General features: G+C 40.7%; 1 protein-coding gene across 3 annotated transcripts in view; it reads left to right on the plus strand.

Moving 5' to 3' along the window:
- LOC135497090 (serine/threonine-protein phosphatase 6 regulatory ankyrin repeat subunit A-like) overlaps positions 1-24,228 on the plus strand; it is a 94,287-nt gene extending 70,059 nt beyond the window's left edge. The window contains exons 1-5 of one of the 3 annotated variants that reach the window (XR_010448761.1): positions 5,589-5,723; positions 6,449-6,610; positions 6,853-6,985; positions 7,226-7,354; positions 7,602-7,724. Coding sequence is in view for 2 of the 3 variants with exons in the window: in XM_064786796.1 (XP_064642866.1) it covers positions 14,663-19,867 (5,205 nt within the window). In the remaining variant the exon portion in view is untranslated. Of the gene's footprint in view, positions 1-5,588; positions 5,724-6,448; positions 6,611-6,852; positions 6,986-7,225; positions 7,355-7,601; positions 7,725-10,678; positions 10,787-11,012; positions 11,164-14,625 lie in introns of those variants that run through there. The other 2 variants (XM_064786796.1, XM_064786797.1) reach the window with 2 other exon arrangements.
- The last annotated feature ends 510 nt before the right edge of the window (positions 24,229-24,738 follow it).

Consider the following 24,738-nt stretch of genomic DNA (forward strand, 5'->3'; position numbering starts at 1 on the left):
GCCTGTAGCTAGGACGTGGTAAGTTGATGAACAGTGGTTGGCATTGCGAATCAACTGATCACTAACTTCTAATTAGTGGTTAGGCCTATGGTGTGGTTTTGTTAGGTCTATTGACGATCTCCAAAAAAATAAATCGCATTAAAATAAAACCCGTATCGGCCTATCTTAAACCCTTGCAGATATTGATGCAAAGGCCAATGGTACAACCATTAGACAAACTGGTATCGCCAACCCATTGTCCATCTTCGATTCACTCAAACAATTTTGAATGGCATAAACGACAATGCGCATAATATCGTGGCGTGCATATTCAAAAACGGTATGACTAGAACGGTGAGTCTATAGAGTACTGTAGAACGGAAAATTTTCGCCGCAAAATATTTTCGCGAATCAAGATATTTTTTCCAATCAAATTTAAATTGTCTACTTTGACATAGAGCTCTTATAGTGAATAGGCGCTGTAGTTTGGATGGCTATATTAGAATACTCAAATCCACTGTAAACATGTCTCATTGTGTCGGGTAGGCCAATGTAGTACACAAAAATGGGTATATAATACGAGTAATTATGCAACGGTCATTCAAGAGGTGTGGAATTTGTGTTTGTTAGGGGTAATTATCATACGTGTTAATTGATAAGACTTTTCTTGAAATGGACACTTTAATGTGGTGTTTGTAAAAGCCTATACCAAACTGTGATACTCAACCAAACCATACTTTCAATCGAAATAAAAAATGCACTGTACATGTGGCGTAGGTGTTCCCAAACTTTTTGTGGTTAGTGTATATCTTAGGAGATATCATATGGAAATTTCAAGTATTCATTTACTTTTGACCGGAGGTGTACACACACTTTGCGTCTGCAAAAAACAACAACACAGAGCAAACGCCTACGTGCGTAAACCTGTTTCGAGTCAAGTTGCGAAAACACCCTTTCATTTACTTCGGTTCAAGCTTGTACGATCATGCATCGCCTCAATAGACATACCTCGATGTGACTTATTATGCAGAGTCTGACCTTTTGACATGTTGTTTTATAGGAATGCAAATTCAAATCCTAAGATAACACTAGTTTTGTTATAGTCGTGTGATAAACATTTTAGATTATGATCATCTCATTTTTTCATTCTCTTGACACATTTGACATCATACATACTAAGCATGGTGTACATATATAGCCTATTATGCCGACATTAAATTATCTTCATGTAGCAATTTGAATAAATCATCACCGCGTTCATATTCAGAAACCATAAACTTTAATACAAGTCGTGTATTTCAAAGAGTTTAATCACAACACGTATTCATCGTTTATGGTTCGACATATTTCCTTTCTCCGCGGGTCTGCACAATTTTTTTCAGAATCGATGGACATGATGGATTTATGCATTTTGTTTACACTTTACATACAGTGTATACGTAACCATAAAGGCCTGTGTACACTAGTAAAATATTAGCAACATTTGTACAACATTTCCAGTTGCAACAAATGTTGCAAAAATGTTGCGTAGTGTGTACAGAGCAAAACGCGTCTTACAACATGTTGTAAAAATGTTGCAAACTCTTCAGCCAATCAGAAATAGGATTTGCGTCACGTGATCTACCTGAGGTCATGTGACTTGAACAAGAAGCTGGTATAGCAACTCTCAAGTGAGTGTCTTGCTTCGTAGGGTGGTGAAACCTTTTCTAGAAGTTTCATCCATTCGCAGGAAGTTTTTGTATGACGGCTTGTCAGTCAGCCGCAACTCCTTTAACAGGCAGTGATATGCCCCATGATCCATCCTCATTTTGATCCAGGGCCTGGTCCATATTCTCTTTGGTTATTTCGCCGCCTCTTCCTTGCTAATTTGTTGCAATTTTGTTGCTAGTGTACACAGGGCCTTGAAGTGCTTGTTGCAAAATTGTTGTAAAAATGTTGGTAAAATGTTGGTAAAATGTTGCTAATATTTTACTAGTGTACACCCTGCTTACACTAGTAAAATGTTGCTAATATTTTACTAGTGTACACCCTGCTTACACTAGTAAAATATTAGCAACATTTTACCAACATTTTTACAACAATTTTGCAACAAGCACTTCAAGGCCCTGTGTACGCTAGCAACAAAATTGCAACAAATTAGCAACATTTTTACAACATGTTGGTAAATTGTTGCAAACTTTTTAGTGGGAACAAAGGGAAATAGGTATTTTCGAGGGAAAATAGATGATTCCAAGGAGAGAAGATGTGTTTTGAGTGCTTCTGCAGCAATTTTAGCTGTCATTGTTGAGAGACGGAAGAGGCGGCGAAATAACCAAAGAGAATATGGACCAGGCCCTGGATCAAAATGAGGGTGGATCATGGGGCATACCACTGCCTGTTAAAGGAGTTGCGGCTGACTGACAACCCGTCATACAAAAACTTCCTGCGAATGGATGAAACTTCTAGAAAAGGTTTCATCACCCTACGAAGCAAGACACTCACTTGAGAGTTGCTATAACTGCTTCTTGTTCAAGTCACATGACCTCAGGTAGATCACATGACGCAAATCCTATTTCTGATTGGCTGAAGAGTTTGCAACATTTTTACAACATGCAACAAAGAATTGCATTGCATTTAATTTGCAACATTTTTACAACAATTTTACAACATGTTGTAAGACGCGTTTTGCTCTGTACACACTACGCAACATTTTTGCAACATTTGTTGCAACTGGAAATGTTGTAAAAATGTTGCTAATGTGCGAGTTAAAATAAAACGTTTTTATTAGAAGAATCTGCAAGAAGGGTTTGCACATGCTTTTTGGCTTTCCACATGCTTTTTGGGAATTAGCCTTCCTTTAATTTTAGGCCTAGATCAGGTCCACAACCATTGCAAGGAAATTCAAGGTATCTTTTTGCCCTCCTCTTCTAGGACAGACAATGTCTGTTTGGCGACACTTCCGGTCGGGGATTGTAAATTTTCTTCCCAATTCATAATGGGGAGTAGATTTGGCGGTGTTTACTATGTTCCAAAAACTGTTCCGCAACGTCATCATAGGCTTTCATCAGTCATCACGTACATGCAATAGCGCTAGCATCGTCTGCTCATGCATTAGGATTTTTCCAGAAACGATAATTTCTTTTAGTTTTTATTACGGTATCATCAAAATTACAGACAGTTTCATAGCTGAGAAGCATCATACATTAGTTCAGAATATTACAATCAATTATATTACATAGAAAAGTCTATATACCCCGGTATAATTGATTTAATTGGGCACTACATTCGTGTTCGCTCATGAATACTAAAAATTGATCGCACAAAAGTCCTGGTCACGTGAACGATGGCTCTTCCATTCATTGCCGCTACTTAACTTTGCAACAATTAACTTTGCAAAACAAATAACCAATTCAAACACAAAAAAAACAATTTAGCAACACTTTGATATTTTATCATGTAGAGTATGTGACATTTCATGCGTTTATTAGGAAGAAAAGATGAGAGATGAATGTTCACAGTTACGCCTTATTTATAGGGCTGATGACATATCAAGCATATCAAGACATGAAATCGGGGTGGGGGGGGGGGGGGGGGGGGGAGTGTGCTTGCTTTAGTCGGAAGGCCAGGTGCCTGGGGAATTCATTCTCCAGGGTGACCTGGCGAGATGAATGTTCACAGTTATGCCTTATTTTATATAGGGCTGGTGACATATCAAGCATATCCAGACATGTAATCGGTTGCATCTGATAAGATATCGATTTTTTTATGGCTTGGTTATATAGGGCATGTGTCAAGTTGTCAGGGCACTTTGGGAGAGGCAGTCACTGGAAGAACTCGACGAACAACTTTAAAATTCAACTTGAGAATATTCGGAAATTCCCTTGCCAACAGCTATTTTTTTAAGTCACCTAGTCAAAAGTAATTTGGAAATTTTGGAATAGTGGCCATCTTGAAATTCAAAGACTTTTAGCTTGTCGTGGAATGGGTCATGTCCTTGACGGCTATAATCTTAAACTTAAGAGGTTCTCATCATTGTTCAAAATATTGGTATCCTGGCACATTTCCTGGCCCAGCTACAGCAAATTCTGATGAAAATGCAACTATTTTGCTGGAACTACTTTCGGCCAGTACAAACCACAAGCCATGATAGATGGGGTCAAACATATTGAGAGACACATGTTGGGTGCCATGTTCTGTGAGGCTTAGAGTTCAAGACAGTTGATGTATGATACCCATGGTTACATATTGTCCTAACGTATCAAAATATAGTCATCTTAAACTGAAATATACTTTGTTGGTGCTCATTTTGCAAATCAGAGTTAAAAATCCAGGACATGGCCTACTTCCTTGATGTACATTCTGTATACCCTGCACTAGTATGCATGTGTCAGTTAGGCGTTGGTGTAGTGGTTGCTATGGCTAGGGCATTTTCACCATTAGTTAAGTTAGTTCATTGTAGAGTTTGAAGTAATTAGTACATATACCTAATTAATAATATATCCCAAATGTCCACTTAGATTAGTTAGCATAGCCCCATTGGTTTATAATATCTATGATTTTTTTAATCTTTCACTAATGGGTGGATGGGGCCCATGTGGTCAGCATGAGCTAGTAGTTAGTTAGTATTCCAACAGACAACATGCTTGGGGTTGTTTCTTTTGTATTGCTATCCAGTCAATCACGGATGCCTCTCCATCCCGGAAATAGTTTATGGCTAAATTGAGGGTGTCCTGCCTGCAGCAGATATGCCACTCAGCGTAAACCAAACCGAGGCCATCAGATAACGCGGGAACTGATATCAATTACATATTCCAGTTCTGGATCGTAGACCGAGTAGGTCTATTGCGGCAAACAACTTGAAAATTCAAGAATAGTCGGAAATTTCCTTGCCAACAGCTATTTTTTGAAGTCATCTAGTCTAAAGTAATTTGGAAATCTTGGAATAGTGGGAAATTGTTTTTTTTTTAATGAAGATAGAAAAGATTTCAACAAAACATTGTTGTGTTCATCCAGGTGATATATAGTAGAACCTCTCTAATAAGGTCACCCTCGGGACTGACAATTGTTGTCCCTAATAGAGAGGTGTCCTGATTATTAAAAGCTGTCAAATTGATTGAAAATAACCAATTTGGGACCAATACTAGTGTCCTTAATAGAGAGGTGTCCGCTAATGGAGGTTCCACTGTGATAAGGTTCTTCAAGCATGGATCGCATCAAATTATAAAATATGCACGGATGGATTTTATGCGTGCACCACAGATTAATCTGCTGGTTAATTTACCTCAAAATTTAGTGCATATTGTCCATGTTACTAGATGGGCACAAGTTATTTTAGAAAATTTACCAACGAGCGCACATTTTGGATGTTTTTCTTGTGAGGCAGCCGTTCTTCCAGGCCTCAACGAGCTAGTACTATCGGGGGCAGTGTGCTTGCTTAGTCGGGAGGCCAGGTGCCTGGGGAATTCATTCTCTAGGGTGACCTGGATAGATGAATGTTCACAGTTATGCCTAATTTATAGGGCTGATGACATATCAAGCATATCCAAACATGAACTCGGTTGAATCTCATTAAATATCGTTTTTTATGGCTAATGGCTATATAGGGCATGTGTCATGTTGTCCGGGGCATTTTGGGAGAGGCAGCCACTGGAAGATCTCGACGATATTCCCAATCAGTAGGTCTATTGCAGCGAACAACTTGAACATTCAAGAAAAGTCGGACATTTCCTTGCCAACAGCTATTTTTTGAAGTCACCTAGTCTAAAGTAAGTAGATAATTTGGAAATTTTGGAATAGTGGCCATCTTGAAATTCAAAGACTTTTAGCTTGTCGTGGAATGGGTCATGTCCTTGACGGCTATAATCTTAAACTTAAGAGGTTCTCATCATTGTTCAAAATATCGGTATCCTGGCACATTTCCTGGCCCAGCTAAAAGGTAAAAGGTGCAATATCTCGCTTATCAGTGACTTGTTTTTGATGATATTTTTATGGTAGGTACTCCAAGCAACGATACATCACATGTCATACCGACTTTGGTTTGACCTATATACTAAATATGTAGCATGTTTCTTAACCAGGATGAATTCCTAACCAGCAAATATCTATACGGTGAGCACAATGGCCCCTGCCCGTTTCATTATCACAGTGAACATTGGGACTGTGTATTAGCCTTGGTAGTCTGCAGTAAACTAGGGCAAATACCGAAAGCATGTATTTACCTCCGTAAGGTGCAGTCTGTCTATTGCGGTGAACAACATGAAAATTCAAAAATACTCGGAACTTTCCTTGTCAATTGCAGTCACAAAGTCTAAATTAAGTAGATAATTTGGAAAATTTGGAACTATTTATAGTGGCCATCTTGAAATTCAAAGACTTAGCTTGTCGTGGAATGAATCATGTCCTTGACGGCCATAATCTTAAACTTAAGAGGTTTTCATCATTGTTTAGGCCTAGATTGTGTATGTTCATGAAATTTTTAAAAATTTTTCAGCAAGTTTGAGTTCAGTCGAGCTCAACCCGCCAGATCATCGACACTTAGACTAACACTCCTTGAGAGGACCCTAACGCACACTCACTCATGAAGACCTTGTGGCTCTGAATCAACAGGCACTGCAGGACTGAAAATCTGCTCAACACCATAAGAAGAGAGGAGGTAAGCACATGACCTGGGGCCTTGCAATATTGTACCATCACTAGGGATTCCAGCAGTCAAGGGACCAGTCAACACTTTAAGCTGCATCCAAAACTTGCCACTCTTGTGTTGCTGAGCCTAGGTATTCTATCATGCTCCATTCGCCAAAAATTAATGCTGTGAAAATATTTAAGTTCTACAGTTGTCTAAGGTTCCATCATTATTCATCACGCAACTGAATACACAATTTTTTTCTCAACCAGCCAGATCATCGACACTTAGACTAACACTCCTTGAGAGGACCCTAACGCACACTCACTCATAAAGACCTCATGGCTCTGAATCAACAGGCACTGCAGGACTGAAAATCTGCTCAACACCACATGAAGAGAGGAGGTAAGCACATGACCCGGGGCCTTTCACTAGTGTACCATCACTAGGGGTTCCAGCAGTCACAGGGACCAGTCAGCAGTTTCAGCTGTATCCCCTACTTGCAACTCTGCAGCCTAGTTATTTCTATCATGCTCCATTCGCCAAAAATTAATGCCGTGAAAATATTTAAGGTCTACAGTTGTCTAAGGTTCCATCATTATTCATCACGCAACTCAATACACAATTTTTTTCTCAACCCGCCAGATCATCCACACTTAGACTAACACTCCTTGAGAGGACCCTCACGCTCACTTACTCATGAAGACATCGTGGCTCTGAATCAACAGGCACTGCAGGACTGAAAATCTGCTCAACACCACAAGAAGAGAGGAGGTAAGCACATGACCCGGGCCCTTTCACTAGTGTACCATCACTAGGGATTCCAGCAGTCACAGGGACCAGTCAGCAGTTTGAGCTGTATCCCCTACTTGCAACTCTGCACCCTAGTTATTTCTATCAATCATGCTCCATTCGCCAAAAGTTAATGCTGTGAAAATATTTAAGTTCTACAGTTGTCTAAAGTTCCATCATTATTCATCACACAACTCTATGCACAATTTTGTTTTTCTCAACCTGCTAGATCATCCACACTTAGGCTAACACTCCTTGAGAGGACCCTCACGCTCACTTACTCATGAAGACATCGTGGCTCTGAATCAACAGGCACTGCAGGACTGAAAATCTGCTCAACACCATAAGAAGAGAGGAGGTAAGCACATGACCCGGGGCCTTGCACTAGGGATTCCAGCAGTCACAGGAACCAGTCAGCAGTTGTATCCCCTACTTGCAACTCTGCAGCCTAGTTATTTCTATCATGCTCCATTCGCCAAAAACTAGAAATATATAACGCAATTGGGGCAAATTGCGAATGTATGCCCCCACTCTGGTGTGTTCGGTGTGTTAATATGTTCATTGCGCGTGTTATTTAGCCTATAAATATTAAATTGTGGCTATAAGCGCACCTCGAATATAAGCGCAGTGCGCTTATAAGCGAAATAAATTCGATAATATCTTCTCTGTGGCTGTTTATGAAATTTTGTGGAGGCTCTCAAATAACATCCACAATAATATGGCTGTTGACTGGGCTAGTTGGTCTGACAATAGACATGCACGTGAACAGCAGAGGTTGGTTTTCCCATTTACTCACTACAGAGGTGAAGCGTGGTCTATACTATTTTCGCCGTTGTCATCTCCTTCATCTTTTAAGTTTTTGCCGTTTCCAAGGCGATTGCCTGCTAGCAATTTACACAGAAGATCAGTGGGCAAGCTGTTGATCCTGTTACTGGAACAGCTTCAATTATGCGATGGCCTGGAATCAGTCACAGAATATCTGGTACTCAGGAAGTTAAAGACTAGTCACTGCCGGGTAGCTAGTGCAATCTGCTAGAATCAGTCACAGAATATCCATTGCTTACATGCTAATGAATAACAACTGTCAGGCTATTTATCAAAAATTATACAGCACCTCCCTTACCATGCTTACCTGAGGCGATCATACCACAGAAATACTAGCTCCCTCACACACTCTGGCGATTTAGGTCAGTATGATAAAAATCCAAGATGCCAACTAACAGCCATGTTGGAGTTCAAACTGACCCCCAAAATCAGTAGGGAACCTCCCCCACCATTGGCCATTACACCACAAAATGTTGAAGTGTGTAGGACATCTGGTTCTTCCATAAATGAGCGAAATGCGAAAATCTAAGATGGCGGCTGGAGGCCATTTTGGATTCTGGAATGCGCCCAAAATCGATAGAGAAACTCCCCTACTGAAGACCATTACACCACAAAAGTTTGAAGTGTGTCAAACCTCTAGTTCTTCAGTTAACACTCGGAATACCAAAATCTTAGTTGGCTGCTGGCAGCCATATTGGATTTTGGAACACGCCCAAAATTGATAGAGAGTATCCCCTGAATGACCATTGCACCACAAAAGTTTGAAGTGTGTCAAACCTCTAGTTCTTCAGTTAACAATCGGAATACCAAAATCTAAGTTTGCTGCTGGCAGCCATATTGAATTTTGGGTCAGGCCCAAAATCGACAGGGAACCTCCCCTACACAACCTCATCACACCACATAAGATTCAGGTCTGTCACTCACTTGGTTCTTGAGTTACAGGTCGGAATGCGAAAAACCAAGTCGGGCCTGGCAGCCATCTTGGATTTCAGATCGGGCCCAAAATGGATAGGGAACCTCCCCTACACTAGGTAATAACACCACATAAGTTTCAGGTCTGTCACTCACTCGGTTCTTAATTTACGGGGCGGAATACAAATCAACAAGTCGGGGACCTGGTGGCCATCTTTGATTTCGGGTCTGGCCCAAAATCGATAGGGAACCTCCCCTACCATAGACCATTACACCACAAAAGTTTGAAGACTGTTGGACCTCTGGTTCTCCAGTTAACGAGCGGAATGCCAAAATCTAAGATGGTGGCTGGCGGCCATCTTTGATTTCGGGTCGGGCCCAAAATCGATAGGGAACCTCCCCTACCATAGACCATCACACCACAAAAGTTTGAAGACTGTTGGACCTCTGGTTCTCTAGTAAACGAGCGGAATGCGAAAATCTAAGATGGCGGCTGGCGGCCATATTGGATTTTGGAACGCGCCAAAAAACAATAGGGACCCTTTGCACACTAGGCCTACACCCCCTAAAAATTTCAAGTCAGCCGAGCTTGGGGTTCTTGAGTTATAGTCTGGAATTCAGTGCGGCGGACGCGGACATGGCGGCGGTGGCCGGAAACCACCCAAGTACATATTATAAATGCCCCCACTTTAGCGGGGGCATAATTAATGCTGTGAAAATATTTAACTTCTACTGTTGTCTAAGGTTCCATCATTATTCATCACGCAACTCAATGCACAATTTTTTTCTCAACCCGCCAGATCATCGACACTTAGACTAACACTCCTTGAGAGGACCCTCACGCTCACTTTAATACTCATGAAGACATCGTGGCTCTGAATCAACAGGCACTGCAGGACTGAAAATCTGCTCAACACCATAAGAAGAGAGGAGGTAAGCACATGACCCGGGCCCTTTCACTAGTGTACCATCACTAGGGGTTCCAGCAGTCACAGGGACCAGTCAGCAATTTGAGCTGTATCCCCTACTTGCAACTCTGCAGCCTAGTTATTTCTATCATGCTCCATTCGCCAAAAATTAATGCCGTGAAAATATTTAAGGTCTACAGTTGTCTAAGGTTCCATCATTATTCATCACGCAACTCAATACACAATTTTTTTCTCAACCCGCCAGATCATCCACACTAAGGCTAACACTCCTTGAGAGGACCCTCACGCTCACTTACTCATGAAGACATCGTGGCTCTGAATCAACAGGCACTGCAGGACTGAAAATCTGCTCAACACCATAAGAAGAGAGGAGGTAAGCACATGACCCGGGCCCTTGCAATATCGTACCACCACTAGGGAATCCAGCAGTCAAGGGACCAGTCAACACTTTAAGCTGCATCCAAAACTAGCCACTCTTGTGTTGCTGAGCCTAGGTATTCTATCATGCTCCATTCGCCAAAAATTAATGCTGTGAAAATATTTAAGTTCTACAGCTGTCTAAGGTTCCATCATTATTCATCACGCAACTCAATACACAATTTTTTTCTCAACCCGCCAGATCATCCACACTTAGGCTAACACTCCTTGAGAGGACCCTCACGCTCACTTACTCATGAACACATCGTGGCTCTGAATCAACAGGCACTGCAGGACTGAAAATCTGCTCAACACCACAAGAAGAGAGGAGGTAAGCACATGACCCGGGCCTTTCACTAGTGTACCATCACTAGGGATTCCAGCAGTCACAGGGACCAGTCAGCAGTTTCAGCTGCATCCCCTACTTGAAACACTGCAGCCTATTTATTTCTATCATGCTCCATTCGCCAAAAAATAATGCTGTGAAAATATTTAAGTTCTACAGTTTTCTGAGGTTCTATGATACTCAATAAATAATTTTTTTCTTCATTTTTCAGTAAGTTTGAGCTGAGTCGAGCTCAACCCTGCCAGGTCATCTATGCAGTTCCCATGAGGACCCTCGCACGTACTCACTCGTAATGACCTCATGGATCGTACTTCAAAAGGCATTGGACTGAAAAAACTGCTCAACACCAAGACATGAGAATAGTGAGTTTTTGATAGAGAGTTTTATATATTGCTTGTCACTGTACTGTTTACTGTATGAAACTGCTCTAAAATCGCACACATTATCATCTAGCCTGTCCAGAGACCTTTCTGGAGAACCAAGGGCAGCCACAATCTAGCGCACACAAGGACTTTTCAGGTCAGTTGAGAGTTACAAAATGGCTCCGGCCAGGTATCGAAGACGGGACCGCCGCCTGATCACAAGGTTGATGCTCAACTGTTGTGACCACGATGCTAAGCACATGACCCCGGCCCTTGCACTAGGGTTTAACCACTAGGGGCTCGAGTAGACACAGGGACAGCCCCTTTAGCTGCCACACAGTGGACCCTAGCTATAGCACCCCCAAAATTCCATCAGCCAGGGTGTCGTGCAACTCTTGCTACACACCACCACTCACGCCTAATAAAAGGTTTTAGTCACTTTTCTCAAGGAAAAACAAATATCCCTTTTTTCAAGGACAAGTTGCAAAAATAACCAACCAAACGAGCCAAATAGTTTCTCAAAATCAATATCACAGATTTCTTACCATTTCTAAAGGATCGATTGGAAAAATTCCCAACCAATTGAGTTAAATGCTTCCTCAAAATAAAAATTGTACTGATAAACTAGGGATAATTTCCACTTCTAAAGGACAAGTTGCAGAAATTACCAATCAACCAAGCCAAATAGGTCTCAAAATTAAGTTAACTGCTTTGTCATAGTCAAAGTTTACAAATATCTCACAGATTTTTTGCCATTTCTAAAGGACCAGTTGCAAAAATTCCCAACCAATTCAGTTAGATACTCTTCCAAAATCAATATCAACTAATATCTCATGGATATTTCTTAATTTCTATCGGCTGAGTTGCAAAAATTCCCCAACGATCAAGTTAAATGCCTTCTCAAAATAAAAATTGTACTACATGTATATACTAGGGATATTTTGCCATTTCTAAAGGACCAGTTGCAAAAATCACCAATCAACCAAGCCAAAATAAAAATCTCAAAATAAATGATTACAGACATCTCACAGATTTGTTTTCCATTTCTAAACGTCTAATTGGAAAAATTCCCCACCAATCGAGTTGAATGCTTTCTCAAAATAAATAATGAACGAATAAAATAGGGATATTTTTCTGTTTCGAAAGAACCAGTTGCAAAAATTACCAATCAACCGATCAGCCAAATAGTTCTTAAAATCAAGTTATAAAGTGCTTTGTCAAAATCCAAAATTACTAATATCTCACAGATTTCTTTTTCCAAGGACCAATTGAGTTGAATACTTTACCAGGTATATTTTTCATTTTGTATAATAAAATATACCAGATCACAAATCGCAATATATTTGTAAATATATTTGTAAATCTAGCATCAAAAATTTGTCATGTTCGGACATCAAATATGGCCACCAGGCAGCCATCTTGAAAAGTAAACAATGTCCTTCTACTCTGAAACTAATGATCCGATTGGAACCAAATTTCATGTAATTTTATATGTATGTACTCTCTACAGCATCCCTGAATTTCAGTCAATATGATAACCAATATAGCCGCCAGGAGGCCATCTTGAAAATTAAACAAAGTCCTATTTCTCTGAAACTCATATTCAGATTGCAACCAAATTTCAGCTGATTGTGTATCTTAGTTCTCTTTACAATATCCTCAATTTTCAGTTAAATCTGATGACAAATATGGCCTCCAGGCTGCCATCTTGAAAATTCAACCAAGTCCTATTACTCTTCAACTGTTCAACAGATGTCAACTAATTTCCATGTGACATGTTCATGTACACTCTACAATAACCCTGAATCTCATGAACAATATGTGAATATGGCCGTCAGGTGGCAATCTTGAAAATTCAATAAAATCTTTAAATTCTCCATAAAAGCTCCACTACCACACCACTTCCTCTAAGATTGCAAAATTGACTGTAATGCAGCAGACTAGACTGTTTAATATCGCAGTAGAACTCATGGCAATTTTTACACAATCTCAAGCCTGTCATTTCTGTGACACCATGTGACAGAGGTTCAAAGGTCTGACATGTTCACAGGGATAAATACACTCTGCCAAAACCATGACACATATGTGTCAATCCAGATTGGTTAAGTGATCCCCCCCCCTGACTTGAATTTATAAAAATAACCTTTCGTCACAATAATTTTTTATCAGTTTTTCGAAACATGATCTGACTGGACCGCATTTATCTGAAGGGTAAGACATGATGATGTGATCAAACCAAGAATTTGAAGTTTGGTATTTCAAATCTTGATTTGGAGTGAGCTTTCTGGGCTTTTGTATAAACGACACCTTATTGAACCTGCTGGGGTGCCTTAGTGATGAAATATGTTAATGGCCTTTGCATGATCAGAAATGCTGGTATTAATAAGATAAAACAAACTGAAAACAAAAAATACTGATATCAGCTCCATTTGCCTGCAATTTGTCCAATTTTTGTCGATATTATAGGAGTTTTATATGGATACCAGAAGTAGGTTATTTTTTTTCGTTTCACCTGGTACCAACTTGATCAAGTTTCAAGTTGTTTTGGGTCAAAATATCTTAAAGGGAGTGTTTAGGCAAAGCTGTTAGTACCCCAGGGATTACTGTAAGCATTGGTACTGTACAGACAACGTTTAGTGATAATGTTAAAGGGGGACTATAGGCAGGAGCAGAGGGGGTAATTTGGTCATCTTCAGGTGGCTATTAAATATACACAGTACTGGTCCTAGGTCATGTCAGATTCAGCACTAAATATATTCCTCGTACAAGCATGAATCATTTCTGTGAGATGTGAGAGACCCCTATCTTGCCTACCTAGCTGCTGCCTATATTGTCCCTTTAAAGCCAAATCTAATATGGGTAAAGGTGAATTTAGCCAAATGATTTCCTCTTGAAACTGCTGTCCTTAAATTGATTTTCCCATGTTGATGTAAAAGTTTGGGAATTCCTTTTGCTTCAAAAGTGAAATTATTAATGGTGGGGAAGAACACTGAGGAGTGTGCAGTGTCTTTGTTTCTTATGTCGCATTTCAACAATTTCATTGATTTATTTTGTTCAGAGAAACTTTCTGCACTTGAATTAAGATCAAACCGGTTAAGATAATTGATTTCGCCAGCAAATGAATATAGTTCATAATATCAGTTATAATTTGTGCACAGGAGAAAACTGCCAATACGATCCACAGATATATTGAGAGTTTTGAACCATAACCTTGAATAAATAACCCTCTTATTCTTTTCACAGTTTTAAGCCACCCCTCCCCCCCCTGATTGGTCATTTATTGCCAAATCTTTCATCAAACTATGCCCCGGAACTTTGCAGTATATATTGTACTGTTTATCATTATCATGAAATCAAATTGCAAAACACTGAAAATGTCAGTTCATCTTAAACCCACACTCCAAGGACTCTAAGATACTGACTAAGGCCAACTCCTCTATTTCCATCCTCATCATCTTGCAGGTTACAACAGCGTGCAGATGAAAACCTTGCTGTCAACATGGAGAAATCTCAACCAGGACCTGACGAAGCTGTCGGCATGGAAGACAGCCAACCCGAGGGAACTCAAAATAATCCAATCATCCAATCCATAGCCGAAGTAGGACACGGTTCATGCAAAATGGCTGACAACGAGATCAGTGGTGCCACCAATAAAGAGTTCACCAAACCAGAACACAGTCAAGTCAATGAAAGGACACGCGAGGCCAAAGCAGGGGACACTGAAGCTGGATCCAGAAAGCGCAAACTTGAGAACAGAGACGACAAGCTTGCCTTGAATATGGAAGAAAATCAACCAGGACAGGGTGGATTTGGAGCAGATGGCAAAGACGAGATGTGTGTCTTGGTTAAGGAACCTCAACGGAAACGCACAAGGCTAAGAACTTCATTTCCATCCTCATCATCTTGCAGGTTACAACGGCATGCAGATGAAAACCTTGCTGTCAACATGGAGAAATCTCAACCAGGACCTGATGAAGTTGTCAGCATAGAAGAAAGCCACCCCGATGTGGAGGGAACCCAAACTAATTCAGTCGTCCAAGCCATAGCCGGAGTAGGACTCGGTTCATGCAAAATGGCTGACAATGAGATCAGTGGTGCCACCAATGAAGAGTTCACCAAACCAGAACACAGTCAAGTCAATGAAAGGACACGCGAGGCCAAAGCAGGGGACACTGAAGCTGGTTCTAGAAAGCGCAAATTTGAGAACATAGACGACAAGCTTGCCTTGAACATGGAAGAAAATCAACCAGGACAGGGTGGACTTGGAGCAGGTGGCAAAGACGAGATGAATGTCTTGGGTGGAGAACCACGACCGAAATGTAGAAAAAGTATCACAGTAGACAAGCAGGAGGGTCATGACGCCAATGTCGATGGAACTGGAACAGGACAGGGCCACAGGAAACATAAAGCTGTGGTAACTGAAGATGGAGTTAAAATTGATTTGGAGACTGTTAATAGAGCCTTTCTTGAATTAGCAGAGAAAGGTCGTCCAGATACTGTCAAGATATTGATAGATGCTGGGGCTGATGTTAATGCCAAAGACATTAACAATGACATACTCTTGCTTGCATCAGCATCTGGAGGTCATTCTGATACTGTAAAGATATTGATAGATGCTGGGGCTGATGTTGATGCCAAGGACATTAACAATGTCACACCCTTGCTTGCATCAGCATCGGGAGGTCATTCTGATACTGTAAAGATATTGATAGATGCTGGGGCTGATGTTGATGCAAAGAGCACTAACAATGACACACCCTTGCTTGTATCAGCACGGAGAGGTCATTCTGATACTGTCAAGATATTGACAGATGCTGGGGCTGATGTTGATGCCAAGGACATTATCAATGACACACCCTTGCATTATTCAGCATGGGAAGGTCATTCTGATACTGTCAAGATATTGACAGATGCTGGGGCTGATGTTGATGCCAAGGACATTATCAATGTCACACCCTTGCTTGCATCAGCACGGGGAGGTCATTCTGATACTGTAAAGATATTGATAGATGCTGGGGCTGATGTTGATGCAAAGAGCACTAACAATGACACACCCTTGCATGCATCAGCATTGAGAGGTCATTCTGATACTGTCAAGATATTGACAGATGCTGGGGCTGATGTTGATGCCAAGACAACTTACAATGACACACCCTTGCTTGCATCAGCATGGGAAGGTCATTCTGATACTGTCAAGATATTGATAGATGCTGGGGCTGATGTTGATGCCAAGACCACTAACAATGACACACCCTTGCTTGCATCAGCACGGGGAGGTCATTCTGATACTGTCAAGATATTGATAGATGCTGGGGCTGATGTTGATGCCAAGACCACTAACAATGACACACCCTTGCTTGCATCAGCACGGGGAGGTCATTCTGATACTGTCAAGATATTGATAGATGCTGGGGCTGATGTTAATGCAAAGGGCACTAACAATGTCACACCCTTGCTTGCATCAGTACGGAGAGGTCATTCTGATACTGTCAAGATATTGATAGATGCTGGGGCTGATGTTGATGCAAAGGACACTAACAATGACACACCCTTGCTTGCATTAGCATGGGAAGGTCATTCTGATACTGTTAAGAAATTGATAGATGCTGGGGCTGATGTTGATGCAAAGGACACTAACAATGACACACCCTTGCTTGCATTAGCATGGGAAGGTCATTCTGATACTGTTAAGAAATTGATAGATGCTGGGGCTGATGTTGATGCAAAGGACACTAACAATGTCACACCCTTACTTGCATCAGCACGGGGAGGTCATTCTGATACTATCAAGATATTGATAGATGCTGGGGCTGATGTTGATGCAAAGGACACTAACAATGACACACCCTTGCATGCATCAGCATGGGAAGGTCATTCTGATACTGTCAAGATATTGATAGATGCTGGGGCTGATGTTGATGCCAAGAACACTGACAATGACACACCCTTGCTTGCATCAGCATGGGAAGGTCATTCTGATAATGTCAAGATATTGATAGATGCTGGGGCTGATGTTAATGCCAAGGACACTAACAATGTCACACCCTTGCTTGCATCAGCATTGGAAGGTAATTCTGATACTGTCAAGATATTGATAGATGCTGGGGCTGATGTTAATGCAAAGGGCACTAACAATGTCACACCCTTGCTTGCATCAGCATTAAAAGGTAATTCTGATACTGTCAAGATATTGATACATGCTGGGGCTGATGTTAATGCAAAGGGCGCTAACAATGACACACCCTTGCTTGCATCAGCATGGGGACGTCATTCTGATACTGTCAAGATATTGATAGATGCTGGGGCTGATGTTGATGCCAAGAACACTGACAATGTCACACCCTTGCATGCATCAGCACAGGAAGGTCTTTCTGATACTGTCAAGATATTGATAGATGCTGGGGCTGATGTTAATGCAAAGGGCGCTAACAATGCCACACCCTTACTTGTATCAGCATGGGGAGGTCATTCTGATACTGTCAAGATATTGATAGATTCTGGGGCTGATGTTGATGCCAAGGACACTAACAATGTCACACCCTTGCATCAAGCAACTAGAAGAGGGGAGTTACAAGTAGTTGTGGGACTCATACTAAAGGGGGCTAATGTGAATCTTAAGAACAACTGTGGTGTGATACCTATTCATCTGGCAGTAGAAGGTAGATACATACAAATCATAAATGAACTAATGAACAAAACTGATTTAGCTGACCCTGGTGCACTCTCGATATTACACTCTTTATTACTGGAAACCGATATTGGTATGCTGAAGATTATGTGCCGCAATTCATCAGTCTACCGTGCTTGTGGCAATTACGGGAGGACCTTACTCCATGTTGCCGGACAACTCGGCTGCCATGAATACATTCAACATTTAACAACATGTGATGGAGTCCAGGTTAATCACAAAGATCACTTTGGAAAGAGTTCACTCCACTACGCCGTAGAGATTGGGAATGAAGAGACAATACATGAACTTCTAGAAGCTGGTTGTGATGTTCATGAATTAGACTTAGCGCAGAAGTCAGTTTTGCACCATGCTGCAATAAATGGACACTGCAATCTTATAGGATTTTTCATTGAAAAATATAGGTTAGATCCATATCAGGCTGATGTTGATGACAGGAACTGTCTCCATTATGCTGTGATCTATCGAAATGAGGACGTAGTGGCCCTGTTGATGGAGAAATACAGTGATCCTAGGAAGGATGCAAGGGACTATCGAAACAAGACACCGACTGACTACTTGCATCAGTGTGAAGAAGGCAGTTTGACATCAAAATACCTTCGAGGCTGGACATCAGGAGTTACTGCAATTGAGCTTGGTAACACCGAAAGTGATGATCATACTGCCGGAGAATGCTCTGATATTACAAATATTCCTGACTTGTGCAAAATTTCAGAACAACCATACATTGGGTCTGTAATGGCAATCACAGGACACGATAATGTAAAATTTGTCAAATATGTTAAAGAAAAGGTGCAACAAGTTATAAAAGAGGTACTACCACAGATCACGGAAGTGAAGGTTATTGGGGTTGGAAGTTCATTTGAGGCATCAAAGCATGGCATGCCTGATGAATTTGATTTTTTGGTGAAGTTGGGACATATTTATTATGATTATGAAAAATATGATAAACATGAAGGATATCAAAATATGAAGAATTTTCTTTTCATAGATAATTCTCAGGAACCTAAGGTCATTGGGTCATATGGGATGTGGGTGTGGAGCAGACTCATGGAATATTGGAGTGATTGCGTATCAAACAAAAAGGCCACACGAAGTGATGGTGATCGCAGCTTCTGTGTGTTATCGCCACCACAGAGACATCCTGATCGTAAAACCTGCACGACATGGATCTGGCTGTACAGTGATGAAATGTTTACCGACTTGCCAATATCAATAGACTTGGTGCCTGCCATTGAGGTTGACATGAATAATTCTAAAATGAGTTCAGCATTGATGATTTTTAAGAGAATAGACTGCAAACAATCAAAAAAGTACATAGTTCCTAAAATTCCATACAGGACCAGCACGGTAGCACAAAACATTAAACCTGACAAACTTAATCAGCTTGGGCGGGACTCCTACCCAACAATTGAGGTGGATTACCTCAAAGCTTTGGATAAACGGGTGAAGGCTGTCTTCATCACAGCAAAATGTGTGAGAAAGGCAGAGGTGTGTGGCTTCAAAATTAAAATCAACAAGGGTGATATGGTATGTGGCTACAAAATTAAAAACAACAATGTCAATATTAAGTCGGTCAGTGAGTTAGTAACCAGCTACAGATTGAAATCTGTATTCTTGCATCTGGTTGAACTGTTTCTGAAGTCAGACATGTCCCTCGGGAAAATGGTCCTGATGGTGTATGAACATTTAGAAAAGTGTCTCGAGAGAGATAATCTACCAATGCCCATGAATAATAATGTCAATGTGTTGGCTGGGTCCAAGCTGAGTACAGAAGACAGCCTCCAGGTGACCAGGATCATGGCAAGGTTTGTCAGGCGTCTGTACGAGAGGGATGTCTCAGCTGAACAACGGGAGAGAGACCCAAGAGAAGAGGCTCAGGGACTAATGAGACTAAGAGCAGAGTACGAGCAGGAACTGGATGAATGGACTAAGACTAAGAGGGATGGATCTTGGATTGATCTGTGCAGGAAACCAACACTGAATCCAGTCCTGTTTCCAAAGCTTCCCAGGTAGTGACATTCAGTTACATCACACCAGTTTCTTTCTCGGTGTAGTTCAACCCTTTCTTCTGGAGACATAACCATGAACCTTTCAAAGCTGAATAAATGATAAATGCACTTAAGTCTATATGCTTACAGCAAAAAGTTCTTATGTCTCCTCAAATGCGTGGTTCTGCAATATATTGTGTCTATTCAAGCATTGTAGGTCTCTGGTAGCGCCTTGGGGACGGAATCAAAGCTGAGGTTCCTAATGTAACCAATGGTTAACAACCACAGGCTTCGTCATCAATGATAACTGTTATGAATTCGGTTCTCATTGACTGATTGAGTTTATTTAGCTCATGTGTAAGTAACTCAAATGAAATGGCTACGGCCGTGTGTGAGCATCGGATCAATCTTTCGCAGACAAGTTATAACCATTCTGCTAAAGAAACATACTATATATGGGTATGGGGCAGAAGCAGCACAGTGGAAGAGAGTCGGTCTCTGGATCGAGAGGTTGTGGGTTTGACTCCCAGCTAAGTCACTGTTTGGTTCCCCTACTGGTCGAGTTCAAGTGAGAGTCTTCTGGTTGCTCCTTGAAATCCGTGATTGATTTCTGTGGAGACCAGGTAATCATATGGTACCCCAAAAGTGCTTTGAACAGGGAAACATTGAAAAGCGCGATATAAGAACTCAACGTGATTATTTTATCATAGTTTATACTGGCTGATTTGCCAAATATCATTTGACTGTTGTGACCTTGAATATTTGGTCAAATCTAAGGTGCTCAGCTGACAGATTGGGGGTGGGCCAATGAAAATGAGCCCACAGCTACATGTAAATATGGAATTGTGCAAATAGTATCAGAGCTGGTACCTATTAAATATTGCAGACACATTTATACTATATTTACTATATCCTTTGTACATATTACAGAGAAAATCGGATGACCATAGCTCAAACACTGGGACTATAAGAGCAGTTATGGAAATCAGACATTTTTGATAGTTCGCGCAACTATCTATTTTTTTATGTATTTTGATGTATCTTGATCATTCTCGTTTCACAATGTTACTTAATTAGCTTCCAACAATCATTTAGCACAGCTTAGTTAAGAATAACATTTAAACAATTTTTTATAATTTGTTTTAATGAGCTTGTTTCATGTGTTATTGAGATTTTGGATCAGCCACTCAAAAACATGTTTGTGTTGGGCTATTTTTGAATTTCTGTCCCCAGGTGAATTTGTGTTGTAATACAAATGTAGTAGTTACATGTACTAGATTTCTTTGTGAATCTAATGTTATTATCTAAATTCAGATTTTGGACTCCAGACTGGGAACAATCATAATTAGTTTTCCTCTCTGTGATGATGAATGCATATTGAATTTATGAAGTTTTTGAAGCCAAATGGCAAACTTATGCCATTTAATCTCTGTGACCTCGAACAGTAGGTCAAATGGAAAAACTTGTGTAACAATTCATGTATGAGAGGTGGATATGATGATAATACTGTCATAAATTGAAGATTTGCTGCACTTTTTATGTTTTAAGTTTTGGCCCTCTGGTGGCTAAATTAAGGGTCAGATTGAACTGAAATTAAGTGTCAAAGGTCATCTGACCGAGGGGATTATGTGTACAAAATTTGAATTTCATAGGAGGTTATCTTAATATCAAACATATCTTATCTCGGTATCGCACATCAATTGTACTGTAGAAGAACAAAATGAAACATACCTGAGCAAACCCAAGATAAAATAACTGATAGTCGGTCATATTTATCCCAGGCAGGGGGTGCTCTGACCCGTGAACTTTACGCCAGTCCTGATAAGCCTGAAAAACAAAACATTTCCGAGTTAGGGCGCATGTCAAATATCACGGGGCTGAGAAAATGAACACGCTTGATCTCTCTCCCAGGCCTTTCAATTACATTGACACCCTTACACCTTGTAATTTTTTAACCTTTTTTGGGGACATGTTTTTTTCACTATTAAGCCTTTGGGGACATTTTGTGTGGCAAGCCATCGAAATTAGTTAAAAATTCAGTGGGCATTTGAAGTATGTCTCTTATTTTTTGTCGCCACATGAAAATGACACATTTGGGTGTATTGCAGGCATTAATTTATGACATTAAGGAACAGAATTAAGCATGCTGAGGCATAGAAAAGGCTTCAGGGGTCAATTACCCCTACTATTCACGTCTCTTTTTTCATGATTGGCGAAAATTCATGAAAGAGATAAAAACTTTCATGGTTTTTAGTTTAGTGGATTATGAAATAGCTTCCAGTTTTTCAAACCAATAAGTATTTTTTCGGATTTTTGATTATTACACATCTACTTATAGGTTAATCTAGGTTTTAGGCTTGACCTAGGTTGTATAGGCTTGACCTAGGTTGTATAGGCTTGACCTAGGTTTTCGGCTTGACCTAGGTTGTATGGGCTTGACCTAGGTTGTATAGGCTTGACCTAGGTTGTATAGGCTTGACCTAGGTTTTCGGCTTGACCTAGGTTGTATGGGCTTGACCTAGGTTGTATAGGCTTGACCTAGGTTTTCGGCTTGACCTAGGTTGTATGGGCTTGACCTAGGTTGTATAATACTATTTCTTATTGGTCAAAATGAATTCAGGATTCTCTTTATATATTCGTTAAATGCTTTAGGTTTGAAGCACTGGGATGTTGATCAATGATAATTCTAAAACACCTTGGTTACAATGAACCACAGTTTACAGTGTATAACGCACTCAGTGCCTCATTTTGACGGCTGCAGTTATGATCAGGCAACCACGGCCTGCGTTGGTGCAAAATATGGAAGCGGTGAAAAGCAGTCAAAATCTCATTTTTTTGCGTAAATTGGTGTGTTTTATAATAGAAATGGATACCTCACTGATAGAAATGGTTGTCTCTCACCAAACACTGCTCGGGGAGAAGCGATTTTGCCCAAAATCTCAGCCGCCAAATTGGTTTTGACCAATAATTTAGATGAGACATCATTGGTATAAATTCCTAAACCATTTAAAGCCTGATCTTCACCACTTCACAGAAAATATTTATTACAACTTTGCGAGACTGAGGTATTCTGAATGGCAGCTTTGGTAACTTACTGCGGTAGCTGAGCATGATTTTCATACAAGATTTTCCAGAGCGAAAACTTTTGTTCTGTGAGTATTTTGGCGTCATATGATGTAAACAACATTTTGCTCCAGAAACTCGGGCTTTATGGAGTGGCATTTCCGTGGAGACTCGGGCTCCAACTTGTTAAAAGAACTTCTCAAACTGGGACCATATTCTCATGTACTTGTCCGCCAAACTTGGTATATTTTCTATTTCATGTTGAGTATGTTTCAACTTCAGTTCTATTGTTTGAGTATTCAGGGGCGGAGCTAGCATTTTGGTTTGGCGGGGGGGGAGCAGAAGTGTTTTTGGGTGTGAAATATGACACTGCTTGAAATTTATGGGCCAAAATCATGTTCAAAAACACATTTTGGTGACTTCATGAGGCTTTTTGCACCTCCCCCCTCGTAGCTACAAACCTGAGATAGGGCGATATGTTGGACAAGTTGTAAACAGTTCATATTAGGGAGGTTGAGATCTGGGACTTATCACGGATCGAGTATGGATAAAAACGTACAGAAAATTCGTCCTCTTTCTACCGAGTATTCTTCGTATATGTATAAGGCTCCTTGATAAGTTGAAGACACTATCAAGGCAGAAATATTTGAATGCCTTTTATGTAGAAAGAGTTTTGGCTGCAAAAACGAAAATCTAATTACTGAGTCTAAATTACCATGGTAACTCAGAGTCGTTGTAAGACCGGTAATTTGGTATTACCACGTTCTGGTCTTGGTGGGTGGGATTGTGTATAGTCCATTCATAAATCTGTTGTCTGTGTTGTTTAGTAGAACCTCTCTATTAAGGACACCATTCGGTGTGACAAGTGTTGTCCTTAATAGAGAGGTGTCCTGATAAGAGAGCTCAAATTGAATGGAAACGATCAATTTGGGTCTAAAACTAGTGTCCTTGAGAGAGAAGTTGTATTAAATAGAGTGGTGTCTGCTTAGGGAGGTCCACTACTGGTATTGGGTGTTATTATGCTATTTCATAAATATGCAAAATTGCAATTTCACGAACTTGCGAAATAAAAGGTTGAGAAATATTTCTGGGTTTACGGTAATGTTGGGCAATAAAATTAGATTTAAGAAAAACTGAACTCTTAAGAAATCGGTCCAGTATCTTTTGCACAGCGGATCAAAAGGACGCGAACATTTACTTCTGAATAGTATAGTAAACCATGATAAAACTTGTGTATGTTATCTAAATATTTGTATTTCATCTTCTTGTACTTGTTGTAAGACTTTGACTTTAACTTGGATGTTGTAGATCAATAATAAATTGAATTCTCTACCTGAACCTTATTTACATATTTTACTGATCTTCCTGGTCCCCCTTCATTAGAGATTTTTACGTGAATTTTCAGCCCCTTTTCATCTCCTCCTCAGGAGTGTACTGTGGCACGGCTTGACAAGCCAGCCACGGAGGAATGCCTTTATGGCCTCATGTTTGGCGTTGGATCTTTGCCAGACAGGCTACAACCCGAGCACTTCCAATCAATGACCATTTCTACCCCTCGGTGGAGCAGCAACAACTCCCCAAATTGGCTACAACTGGCAACACAGGGATCTTTGCCAGACAGGCTACCGCCAGTAACCATTTATACCCATCGAACCAGGGTCCTAATGACCACTGTGGTCAGAGACCTGTGCCAATACCGTGGCACCTCGCATCAAACCAGGGTCCTAATGACCGCTGTGGTCAGAGACCTGTGCCAATACCGCAGCCCCTCACATCAAACCAGGGTCCTGATGACCGCTGTGGTCAGAGACCTGTGCCAATACCGCAGCCCAT

The sequence above is a fragment of the Lineus longissimus genome, chromosome 12, assembly GCF_910592395.1.
Source record: "Lineus longissimus chromosome 12, tnLinLong1.2, whole genome shotgun sequence".
Classification (NCBI taxonomy): Eukaryota; Metazoa; Nemertea; class Pilidiophora; order Heteronemertea; family Lineidae; genus Lineus; species Lineus longissimus.